Here is a 13,611-nt window from a genome sequence, read left to right as displayed (position 1 = left end):
CATGCCAAAATTACTGAACAAAAAAAAACACAAAACACCAAATAATTTGGGGACGGGAAAGGGATATTTATTTGTTGAATTTTTTTTTTCTCAAATTCTAAAAATGCCATAAAATACATTTCATACATAATTTGTTTGTCAATCGATTTGGACAATTCCTTAATATTTATTTCCGTGACTTAGGGAACAAGGGATTTAATATGTAGTTTCTTTTTTTTTTTTTTTAATGGCCAATTATTCTTTGGAGAACAGTTACAAGTAGTTAACCCATTCTATATGTGGTTAACACCAAAGTGCTGCTGACACATTCTCTATGTATAAATAGACTATTTTCGCACAAAAATCACATTGTGATCCAAATTAACTCCTTAGAGTATATTAAAATAAAATTAAAAACAGAATACAGCACTGCAGTATTCCAGAAATGCTTGCCACCAAAAAGTGGAGGAAAGTTAACATTGTCGAGACAGTCAGCAGCTTTAGAAAAAAAGAGGAGGAGGGAGAAAAGCAGAATGACACCAGCCTTTTCCAATAGCTGCCTTTGCCCAAATACATTTCATAAAGTTTCATACAATACACAAGTTGCAGCTTCTATATATATATTGGTTGTATAAAGTCAATACTACAAATGCCAGCATCATTACTAGTGGGAAAGTGAACTATAGGGCAAAACTGTTAGAAAGCAGTGAGGGTTTTTATACAGACTATTTGTGGGCACACATAAAAATTATATTTTTAATACATTGAACTCTCCATTATATTGCCCATACCAGCAATGCTTACCCTTGTGGCAGTATTGTTGTTAAAGCATACAGGGAACAGTTCAACTAACAGTTCAAGGAATGTGCAGTCTTGAAGACAGAAATCCAGTTGGTATGAGAGAGGTTAAGGCTGTTGCAGAAGGAGGTGCTCAAATTGGTCTCGGCAACTTTGGGAAAAGGATATCCTCCAGATACAGATGTAAACAATCTCTTTTGCATAAAAGTCAATATGGCTCCGTTCGACTCCGTTCTGAACACTGTTTAACAATGGAACGAATGCCCAAACAGTGCATCCAAAGCAACTGTCACATTAAGTACTATACAGCACAGTCACATTGTCACATTACAAATCACAGCGTCAGTAGCAGGACCCCTGACAAACAATATCAAAAATACATCTATTTATACATACACAATGTGTCTTTACCAAAAAATGGTCTGAGCAGCAATATTAAGAATATTTTTTTAAAAAGTTTTTTTTTTTGTTTATATAAAACCATTAAATGCTTCATTTGCACCAATCCCACAACAGAACCAGTTTACAATTCTTAACACGAGAACGTGTACATATATATATATACACTGGCACTTTGTGCAAAGGCTACTTACACGCGCACGTGTTTTCCTTAAAGAAAATAATTAGTTTTACAAAGTCACAGCTTTTGCGTGACTACATTCAGCAGTTTGTACTAAAAAATACTTTATCTTTGCAGGTTTGCCTGCATTCATTTACATATTCTACAACTTTTACAGTTATATACATGGCTCCTAGTTGTTCTAGATTGAATATTATGTTCTGAAGACATTACAGGGTGCCAAGTTGAAGGGTGCTCATTTTAGAACTAACCATATAAAAAGCCTGCAACTGATTCCATTACCCTGAAGTATAATTCACAGTAAGAGCTTTAAACAATCAAGGGATGTGTAAAACAGGGCTATTCATTATTAGGCTAGAATCATTCTAAGATCTGTTGCGGGCTACAAAACATGCTTCATTTCCTAAAAGCAAGATAAACTGGGGCCTATCTGCCAACACTGGGCAAAGCTTCACCAGGACAGTATTTCATAGCAGCCAATAGGTTTTGAGCTTTCTTTCCCCACCAGCTGCAGGTAGAAGAACGAAAGAAAAACGGATTGGAACCGTGGGCTACTGCCCAGATACAAATTTGCCCAGTGTTGCTAAATAAGCACAAGTGACCGCAAAAGGCAGTCATGTCCACCCACCATAGTAAACAAGACATACATACGCAGCTCTCTCTCTCTCAATTACAGCCTTGACAGATGTTCGTAAATAAAAGGTATACTTCGGGCAATCTACTTTTTGGACGAAAATCAACAGGTTTAGGATTTCAAATTTGGCAGTCTTACAGTGCAAATATACTCTCATTGGCACAATAAATGTAATTTGCAGATCTAAAGTAATCTTATTCACTATACCTCAGAGATTAGGATCAGTCTGTGCATAAAATTTTGTTTAAAGGGGTACTATCTGTAATAAAATAAAAAAAGCTGATCCCCGTACTTGAGAAAAACTTTTCCCAATATAATGCATTTTGGACAGTTTTCACTATTTTCTTTATATGCTCAGCCTTGCCCTACAAGCAGTGCCTGCATGATTTGCAAACCGGATTTTTTCTGTGCAGATGTTGCACCCTGAAATAAAAAGGGACCTGTGGTCAGGATCTGCTTCCCTTTTACTTACTCTGCTGGGAGAAAAGGGAGGAGTAGGGGAAAAAGTTCACTATTTTGTATAAACCATTTTTTCAACCAAATGATGCTCATTTCACTCCTGGTGATATCCTGTCTTACTTTGGAAAACTTTACATATTGGGCATTTTTATACAAAAATTTTAACTCTTGCCTACTATTAATTAATACAAGGAACGCATTAGGGGAGGACTTAAAACATCATAAACTGTCCAAAATGTTAAATCACAATTAAGAATGTTTCATTTCAGCATGGGGAAAAACCATTTGTACTTAATAATTACCCTTAAAACCTCAAGGCACACTTTCCCAAACTGAAGAGCAGCACTCCAGGAGGGAACAAGGCTTAGTTCTACAGGTGGCATAAATACTAAGATCATGGTCTTGGAGGATACTCCTCAAGGTGGTATATATATCTCTACATATTTGTAATGGATTAAAGTGTCTACCCAAAGCTGTGACACAGGAGTGGGTGCTTGAACCCACTGCCTTAAGGGAAGAATGTACTTGTTTGTAACAATTTGTATAATTTTGTAAGCCCAGTACTGCAAAGATCCAACTAGATGGGCCATACAGCCAGGCTGAACAGACTAAAATAATACACAGGTTAAAACAATGTCAGACTCCATTAACTTAATAAAATGATGACATAACTAAGAGCTACCACAGCACACGCTGCAAATTAAAGATATACAAGAGTAGGTGAACAGCATTCAAAGTTAGCAGAAGAAAACAATCCAAAGCCAAGTCCTGAAGCTGTTCACCTGCTTACTTCAAGTGCAAAGTGTTGTATAACATTAATTTGGGTGCAAGTTGTAAATTCAGTGCATCAAGCACCAGCTATGCTGTGGAGAAAGTGCTTCGTATGCGGGAGTCCTCTTCACGGAAGCTTCACCCACCATTCAGTTTAACTCCTGAGGGATTTTAGGAAAAAAAAACGATCCATTCCATGCTGGCATAGTCAAGTAAGATCTCATGTTTAACACACTGTTTGGCATTCTTCAACCTAGAACCCTGTAAGTGTCCCATAGGCATTTATTTATCATTGATGGTTTTGGTAGGTCCAAATTAGGCCTGGACCTTTAGCAAGGTTTTCAGCTGAAAGGACATCAGCTCTTTCTCAGCTGGACTGCAGGAAAGGAGCACCCAGTGGCTTGGTGGCTTGGGAAGTACACTCGGTGATGGTGGTTCACTAAATTTGGCTCCAGCGTAATTCTGGTTGTCTTGATCGGTGAAGAAGTTCTTGGAGGCTGGAAACCCAGCACTCCAGTTTTGATTCGAGGAACGAGTGTTATTGTTGTTAACTCCATTCTGCATGGCCTGCCATGCAAGAGATGTCCCACAGCCACGGACCCTGTCCTTACTGAGAGACGTGTTCATCTTTTGATTGTTGCGCTCTAACAACTTCTGACGGTTAATCTGTTTGCCAAGGTTATTTCTATGCTGACCAGGAATGTTAAATCTCTCGCCTCCACCCATCTCCAACTTTTATGTCACCTAAAACAAAAATGGTATATTACATAGTAAAACCTTAAATGTCATGCCATTAAATGCCAACTGAAACACCATTAAAAAGCTCTTCTCTACAAAACAGAAAATACTAATTTGGCAGCTTCAGGGCACCCAAACACAATCTACAGTACTGATTAATTTTAGAGCAATTAGATTTCAGATTTTAGTTTCCTTTCTCGTGAAAGGGAGGGGATTGCTAGGTACCAACATGGAAAAGTTTGCAACCACTACCTTTTAAATATATCTAAATATGCCAAAACTTAAGTACATTAAATGTCTTGTTTATTTAGATAAGCAATGCCAGCTTATACTTAAAACAAAACATCCCTGTAAATAGGATCCCCTCTTCAAAGAAACCACATAAATACGTAGAGAACGTGCAGACTTTTTACATTGAACATACTACCTATATTTAACAAATGAAAGGTGCATCCCCTTTTGAAGTCAATTATGTCTGCTCAGTCGGTTTTGAACATGTTTATTTAGGCTAGAATGCTACATTACTGATACCTATACAAATAACAGACTTGATTCCATTTTGTTTGCTAGAAAGATTGCTCACCTTCCCACTGATTCCTCACACCCCTTCTCTGCCTTTCCAGGTCTCCGAACTAACAAGGCTCGCTCCCCTCTTTGTGTTGCCTTCTTTAATCTGCTAGTTTTCTTAAGCATGTGATTATCAAGATCCAAAACAAACATCGAATCCCCCTGGGCACAAGGCAACCGGGGATTACAATGGAAGAAGTCCTCTAAACTGTAAAAAAAAAAAAAAAATAATAAAATAAAGTTATTCACAGTAACCCATAAATAACAGGCAGCCAAAAGTATATACTTATTTACCAAGAATCCCATTACACCCACATCAAGAAATCATTATCAATAAATGTATCCTTGATAAAGGTGTTCTATGCTTTACAAATCCATTGTATTTGTGGACAGTTTCTGGGGGGGGGGTAAATTAGCTTGATCAGTAAGGGCCTGGGTGGTAAATGTAAGATTACAGAAATGGCAATGCCCACCATATGCCCTGACCTATTTTAGATGCAAGAACTATTTTTTGTTTTTACACAGCGAGAGAGAACATTATAAAAATGAAGCCCACATTGTTATGATAAACTGAAAGCCCCAGAAGAGCTCACAGCGCCCTGTAAACCCACAATGATAATGATAAAAACAAACATATGGACCGGGATAAGAGGCTTGATGGGCGAAACCAAAGAGGGACAAAGGGGGTGAAGTCACTACCCAGCTGCACCCCCCCCCCAGCTTTAACTCCCAATACCCCCTGACAATAGAGCTGGTGTAGTTCATGAAGTAAAAATAAGATATTACACCTCCACCAAACGACTACCATAATCAGTCCGTAAGTACGACATAGCGTTGCGCAACGGCAGCCATTGCTTACGAGCCCCAGTTTTAAAACATCTAACCATAGACAAAGTATCAGCCCACAGCACCAATAATCGCGATTAGGGGTAGATATATATCGCGGAAAGGGGTTTGCCGTGATAAACTACTTTTAGAAGTTTACAGGTTTTGTAAAACTTGGCAGGAAGGTAACAAAGGAACGGGTCCGAGAAAGAAAGAACATGGCGCCAGGAGGGGAGGAGCTCCCACCAGAGAAGGAAAACACACCAAAATACTCACCGAGACTTCTTTTCGAGAAATGTCTCCTCTCCCCACTGAACGTAGCGGAGAGTGAAGAAACGAAGCAAAATTCAGATAAACCGCAAAACTCTCAGACTTGCGAATCTTTCCTCCTACTTCCACCCTTCGCCTCCAAATCGCAACTCACAACCCGACCTTCCTAGATCCTTCACAAAATGGAACACTAGCGCCGCCCCCGTAGCGCCACAGCCAATGAGAGGTTGGGCGTCCGCGGGACAGCCAATGTAAAGACGAGAATTTCAACGCGAGCCTGTTGCAGTGCGGAGTCAGACTTCTGCTCGGATCCTTTCCCCTCCCCCGTGTTTCCATCTCTAGTCTTGTTATTGTGAGGGGGATGGGAAGCAAAACAATGGCGTCACCAACGAACAAAGTTGCAGGTTTGTTGCGACATCCGGTGTAAAGAAAATAACTACCAGTTTTAGTCTCTCTAGTGATTTCAATTTACAAATTCCAGTGTTAATAAAATGAAGTGAGAATGCTGTTATACAGAGCAGTTGCTTTCGAATGTCTCGTCGAAAATAACGCTGAGATGTATATGAATATTTCATGGAGGGGGGTCACTGCAATAGGTCTGTGTCTTGGTTAAGTCCGGGCGAGAGCCTGGAATATAGTGTGCTTCCTTAGGGCAGGAACTGTATGTAGCTGAGTGCGGGGGAAGTTCTTTGATGCTCTGCGTATCAGTCTCGGCTTGGCAGTGTAGTGGCAGTAATAGACCCCCAGAAAGAGCTGAAGGCTTTGAGACCACGTAAGATACCACGAAAGTCGACCTTTCCCAGGATATGTTACAGCCCAGTTCTGTTCTAGCTTTGTATGTACTACTTTCATGGCTATCCTGTGAGCGACAATGACGTAGTTATGATTAATTGCCCTAAAATATGTACATAATAAAATAAATCAGGTAAATTCTCTTCCAGTTCTGGTTGAGGAGCCGGCTTCTGCTACATTGTTCCTGAAGTCATAAGGTTACTAGAAGAGTACTGTCTCTTGTCTAATAAGTCTGTGCTTAGCTGTTTTCCCCCAGGCCCAGATTGGCAATGTGTAGATTCTGGCAGAAGCCAGAGGGGTGGATGTAGGATGTCTCTCTGTAGTGCCAATAACAGGCCTGTTTGCCCCCAAACTTAAAGCATCATGATAGAACAGTATGCTCCTTATGATCGTCTCTGGCACAGTCAATAAATTTATAATCCCCTTATATAGTAAATTGTACACCCTTGATAATTTTCATTTTATGCTATGTCTAGTTTCTTTTCACTGATATAAATGTTAAGGTAAACTATTTTAGATACAGACTAGGATGTATGTCCTGACAACTGTACAACATAAGTGCATATAATTCTACACATATAGCACATTTATTTTAATGAAAACACAACATTAACAAAAAACCGTTGAAAACACTTTGACATTCAGTTTTCTAAGCTGCTGTTTTACAAGTCTGAACGTGTCTGAGTGAATGGGTATTCACTACAATCTCCTTTCCAGAACAGACAATGTGAAAAGACATAAGGGGGTGTTTGTATATATAAAGGAGAGGGTGGGTTCAGGAGAATAACAAAGAAAACATTAGACAGCACATACATGGCCTCTGTTTTTGAGAAATAAGATATATATAAGGCAATAGGTATTCAGATTTAGAGTGGTTTTATAAGAGGCAATCTAGATGCAAAATTATATTCATACTAATGCAAGACATTTATATATCAATGCATTCACCCAGGAGTTTTTGTGGCTATACAATTAAAGTACAATATATACTTAAAGCCTGGTCCCAGTTCTTACTACTTCAACCCCAGGTCTAATCAGCCCCAGGCAAACCCTGGCCATCCGTGTTTGTCTAGAAAACCTAGTAAACAGGTAGTCCTACAAACTCTTTACCCATATTGTTCAATGCTACAAACTAGGTTCTCACTATGTTACTGTTTAACCAGTCTAGGTCATGAATATACAGTATGTTATCAGTGTGCAGAGCACTGCGTAAGCAGTCAAGCAGTAGAAAGTTTCAGTTAAGCACCAGATATTACGCCATGGCCCTTCCTAGAATGTTTGTTTTTAACTACTGCAATATTGAGCATGAGTCACGTATGCCTCGCACTACATTTTTCTCAGTTTAGCAACCTTGCCTGTAGGGCAGAGCTTCAGTGCTGGGGTGAAACACAAAACATATCTCAATGAGTAGAATCCTCCTTTGGTTACTTTTGTGATACTGTTGCAAAACCGGTGCCAACGTTTGAAAAAAAAAACCTTTCTATTTTATTTAAATCTTTTTCTCTATTAAGAACATTGGAATTAAACATATTTTTTTCCGACCAGGCTGGCAAAACACCTGTAAGCAAAAAGACAGGCACTTTTGTCCCATAAGAGAATTAACACCCTAAACAGGATGTAAACTGAAGTTACTCTCGTAAGAGTAAGTTTACTTAGAATAACCTTTTAGTATGAACTTGAAAGCAAAATGATACACAAAGCAGTTTTTTTTGTGACATTACTTAGCTAGGACCGCATAAGCCACAGTGAAGATTCTGACTGATGCACTTTTTCACTATTTTCACAATTTTTACTTTACTCAATAACACATACACCCTATCATTTTTTGTAGGTTTATCCACAGGTGTTTCCTTCCACCGTCTGGTTTAAAGTGAAAGGGAAAAAAAGTTTCCATTGGGAAATGCTTTAACGACAATGTCACATGAGTTCTGCTAATTCTGCTAATTACTGTGATTTTGAGCGACAAAAGTGAGAATTGATTGGTGATAACAATATTAGGAATCTTTGCAGTCAGTCTCTCCTCCTCCTAGTTCCTTCCTTGCTATAATGCTAAGAGCCCTGAACACAAGCTGAATTTTGAATAGTTGTATCAATAAGCCTGTGACGCCTTTCTATCAAGTATAGAAATGCAGCCACACGCCCAGGCTCCTATGCAATCTTAAATCCGGAGGGGATTGGCACGTTTCTAACTTGCAGTAAAAACAATGAAGGACTGACACAAAAGGATATGATGGTGCAGGGATATTGCCTGCATCCAATAGATTATGATGATTGGCTAACCAGATTTTCCACTGTCTGACCAATATCTGTTCAACTTGAAAGACAGAAATAGTGGGAAGTAATTTCCTATGTTCTGTTTTGAATGTCTTAGCAAAGTGTCATATATGTCACTGCCGCTTCTCTTAAACAGCCATTGTTAAAAGCCAAGCCTGCTGGCTTTTTTAACCTCTGTCCTGTCCTGTCCTCCTGTTACATCCAAAGTTTCAATTTAAACTAAATATTATATTGGTCAGTCATGGGCTTCAAAAGTAACATAAAATGTGTTTGTGTTTATTGCTTAATAAACACTTTTAGGTTGTAAGTTTTTTTGGACAGGACTCTCTTTGCCTCTTGTATGTTGCTTTGTATGTAAATTTGTATGTTTAGTGTTTGCACCCATTTATAGTAAAGCACTATGTCGGCACCTTATAAATACATGTTAATAATAGTAATAATAATATTAATGGGAACTCTTATGTTTAAGAAAGTAAATGTCCATGTTCTAGAGAGTACATACAGAAATGAATAGAAAGTAAAATTGTTTTATGAATAGGATTTCTTTTCTTTTGCAAAAGTTGGGTGATTTCCAGGAGCAGACTAGAATTGTGACACAGGTAACGAACTAAAAAGGGGATTACTAAAATAAACGAGTTTGATCGTACATTCTTTTATTACATCAGCAACTATCTCTTTTTCCACTTGCATGGAAAAGGGTATTTCTTAGTACACATATTTCCATCTTTTCAATAAAAGAGTGCAATCTCTATACACAGGCAAATCTACTCTGGTGAGGTCATTAAAGTCACAGATCTTAATTTAATTTGTCCACCTACGGGGTAGGCCAAACCTGGGTGATACAATTGGTCGGCTTCTGCATCAACACTAGGGTCACATGCAGGCCCAGACAGACTTATTGGAAAAGGACTAAATATAGGAACCAACAAAGTCCTCTTTTAAGCAGACTTTCTTATAATTGATCCCCGATCAGATTGGGATCACAGAGGCGTGGTTTTGGTGCCAAGCACAGATCAACTATATATCAGCCTACGTATAGCCAGAAGTTTAGTATAGGTATGAGATCAGTCATACATAATGTTTGGGGTTTTCTAGATTTCTGTTATTTGGAACACTGTAACCTAAAAACTATCGAAAAACAATTCAAGAATAAACAAAACCAACCCATACAATTATTTTTCCAGGAGCATGATTACAGAGAAGGTTAGTTAACATGTACAATGCTTATTATTATGGCTAACAAGGGTCTATGCCTATTAATAAGTGCTAGTGCTATTTATTTTGTTCCTGTGCTTTCTTTCTTGTATTTGAAACAAGCAAATAATTCAAAAAAGAAAAATGTTGTGTTTAAACATTAGAAAATGGTAAAAAGCATTCCACATTTTTGGAGATCTGGTAATTTTTGAGCAGTGGGGACTGTGGGAAAATTATTTGTGCTTTGTTGTACTGATGCCATGGGGAGGGGGGAAATATATGATAGAGAAAACCATGTGCTGTATCTGACATAAGCCCATGAGTCCATGATGTATGAATAGCCTGAGGCTAAAGTCAGACAAAACATCTTCTCTGCCATAAGTAAAACACTTGCAGAGAGTCTGCCAAAAAATGGTTTTTCAGGCTGCAAGCCACCCTGTGATTGCAGTGACAGGCAAGTGCAATTCCTGTCACTTCTATGAGACATGGTGCAGCATTGGAAGGATAAAATGATTTCTCCACTGCTGGAGAAAAAGCTTTATTATCCTATTATCTATTGTTGCAGACACTGTAGACTGTACAGATGCTAATTTGCAAACAATTACATCAGTTACAATCTGATTAGTTAACAGTGCAAAATAAAGTGGAAACAGGTGATGAGAGTTAAAGGCATTTTATTGTGTCTGCCTAAGATCACAATAATTACTTTGAGACATGGAATATGCTGTGCATAAAATACTGACAATGTTAATATAAGTTTGGGTGAGTTTCCGCCTATCCCACCCCCTCCCATTAAACAGACATTCTTGCCAGTCGTTTGTATTTGCCAAAGGTATTGTGTATCTAATGTTCAGACACTCTGATGGTTTGGGATTTTATTATCATTAAAAAAAGTTCTGCATGACCTAATAACAAAAATATATACTGTTTGTCTAGCTAATTGGTGAGCATGTCAAGGGGTTGATTATATTGAATATTTTCTACTGAATATAGAAAAAAGTTGTCAGAAAGCTTACTAACTAAAGCTTAACCAGGCTTAAGTAGGCTAGAAATGCTGTACATTATGGGGAACATTTATGAATGCTCTAGCCCTTTGTATTTGTATTCCAAAACCACGCAAGAGTTCCCAAACTTGCGCATGGTTTCTTCATCCGAATAGCCTAATTTATATGAATTGGGTTTTTCTTTTCCCCGACCAAAAAAAAGGCTTGAGCATTCATAAATGTGCCCCTATGTTTTGGGGTTTTGTACCAGCCAAATGCGACCACAGCCCCTAAGCAGGGAAGGTCTGTGTCTCCAAAGACGCCCCCAGTAGCCCCCCACCTTCTTTTCTGCTGATTCCCTGCACATGCTCTGTGCTGCTGTCAGTTACTGAGCTTAGAGACCAACGCACAATAAACAGAATATATAAAATAATATAAAGTCAGAATACAAGACTGGAATTAGTAATTCTCAGTACATGGCAGATCAGAAATCAGTGCAATTTGCATCAGAATGTAATAATCAGCCCTGTAGCATCAGTTTATATGTGATAATTTGTGACAACCCCTAAGCTTTGTTTCTAAACAGCTGCCCAGAGCACACTGAGCATGTGAGTGTCACTGACTAACAAAATTCTAGATGGGAAGCTCCAGTGCACAACTTTGAAGGCCTGCATCATAACTGCTACAGAGATGCTGACCCTTTAGGCTGGTGCAATAAGTTCAGTATATAAAATATAGCATTTTTAGAAACTTATTTTTAGGGGTTAGTTCTCCTTTAACTTTAACCTTTCTCGTCTGCCATATTCCTAGCACTGGCATGTTGCATTGTGTGCTCCATGTATTGTGGTTTTAAGTCTTTGCATCTGACAGTGGAGTTCCGTTCCTACAAATCTGTCCCCTTTATCTTGAAATTTTAGTCTTTTTCTCTGGTTTCCCTTACTGGTTATATAACCGGGCATGTGTGCTGATCCACAACTGAATTTCACCAACATGTACTTGCAGCAGCCCAGAGAATACTGAGCTTATGCAGTGCTACCATCACCAATAAGTGAATAAGTGAAGGTCAGAAAAATATGGTGCTACTGTTGATAATTTCAAAGGAATAATTCAGAGCGATTAAGCTAATATTAAAGGACATGTCAACCCCCCAAATAACTTTTTGCCCAATAAAAGAAAACATAATTCCAAGCAACTTTCCAATGTGAATTTATTGAAAATTTTTAATGCTTTAAAAGTTATTTGTAAAGTTATTGCTATTGAAAGCATTATTTCCTGAACTCCTGGTTGTTACCATTTAAACAATGTTGCAAAGGTCAGTCTCCTCCAGCAAGACAGGTCTGTAAACTTTCCTGCCTTGTGTTACATTGTTTCAAATGCCACAGCCAGCAGGGCAGAGAATAGAAAGGACAGGCAAACACTAGTTCTATTAGCAATCAAATATATGAAAAAGTCAAACACCTTTGCAAATTTGTAATGAATGTATATTGCAAAGTTGCTTAGAATTATGTTGTCTTTTATTGGGCAAAAATTATATTTTGGGTTGACTCCTTTAAAAATGAATCTATATATTTGTGCTAAAGGATTATGGAAAATTAAACTGAATAAAAACACTACTCTTACAGTAATTTGTCACACCTTACAAAATATACTGCATGGCTGAGTGAATAAAGAAAAAAACATAAAGAATGATTATGTAATGTGTCATTATATTTTCCTAGTCTATGCTTGTATAGTTTTGCATGTTAGCTGTGCTCTTTATTTAATGCCCTGCTTTAGCTGCTGGAGGGGCAAGTAGCTCCAACATAAACAGATTTCATTGTGACCCAGGGCACTAAAAAGGATGGTGATGTCACTGTGTTTTCTTAGCGAGGAGGAGGAAGTCATGAGCTGCTGGCAGTTGAGATGCGGCAGAACCTGAAACCTCTCCCAGAGAGCTACACAAAGAGATCACTGCAACGTGAAGAAGGAATAAAAGACAGACAAAATAGAAACCCAGAGATCACAGAATGGCATTTAGCATAGGAAGGGCACAAATTCTATACAAAATAGCTAAGAGAACAATGGGCTAGCCAAAAGATTGAACAGCGGCTAAATCGTAAGGGCATATAATAATTATTTGCTGATAAATAATATTTGCAAATAAATAATTATTTGCTTAAAGGTTTCCTCTAACCTTCCAAACACCTGTATATGAAATTGACAAGAGTGTGTGTTGTGAGATAGTGATAGTCACTTCCTCATTATTCAGTGAGAAGCACCTGCAAATCACAATAATTATGTTATTATTTATTAATTGGTGTTTCTCACAACAAAGATTATAGCTGCCACAGATATCACTGCGCCCTCCCACTGGACACCTGGGCCCCTGGGTGAAGGGCCAACAGATTGAGATTCATAAAAAGACCCTGGCACTTTACACAGAGGCAGGGGCTTACAGGAAACTATACCCCCAAACAATGTAGGTCTCTATAAAAATATATTGCATAAACAAGCTCATATTTAAAACCCTGCTTCATCTAAATAAACCATTTTCATAAAAATATAATTTTTTAGTAGTATGTACTATTGGGTAATCCTAAATAGAAAATTGCCATTTTAAGAATTAAGGGCCACCTCCTGGGATCATAGGATTCATTCACAGTGCACACAAATGCCAAAGCACACACACACGTTAGGTCATATCAGCAGTTTATAGTAACATAGTAAGTTAGGTTGAAAAAAAGACGTACTTCCATCACGTTCAACCA

At 38.2% G+C, this 13,611-nt stretch overlaps 1 protein-coding gene across 1 annotated transcript; it reads right to left on the bottom strand.

The window, feature by feature from the left end:
• Window positions 1–227: 227 nt before the first annotated feature.
• Window positions 228–5,775, bottom strand: pnrc2 (proline rich nuclear receptor coactivator 2). The gene is given in 3 exon segments (NM_001008433.1): window positions 228–3,965; window positions 4,543–4,734; window positions 5,628–5,775. A coding segment is annotated over 1 exon segment (411 nt). The 5' UTR covers window positions 3,948–3,965; window positions 4,543–4,734; window positions 5,628–5,775; the 3' UTR covers window positions 228–3,536.
• Window positions 5,776–13,611: the final 7,836 nt, after the last annotated feature.

The sequence above is a fragment of the Xenopus tropicalis genome, chromosome 2, assembly GCF_000004195.4.
Source record: "Xenopus tropicalis strain Nigerian chromosome 2, UCB_Xtro_10.0, whole genome shotgun sequence".
In the NCBI taxonomy this organism is placed as follows: Eukaryota; Metazoa; Chordata; class Amphibia; order Anura; family Pipidae; genus Xenopus; species Xenopus tropicalis.
The sequence above is the reverse complement of the archived record's forward strand: the minus strand, read 5'-3'. Positions and strand labels throughout refer to the sequence as shown.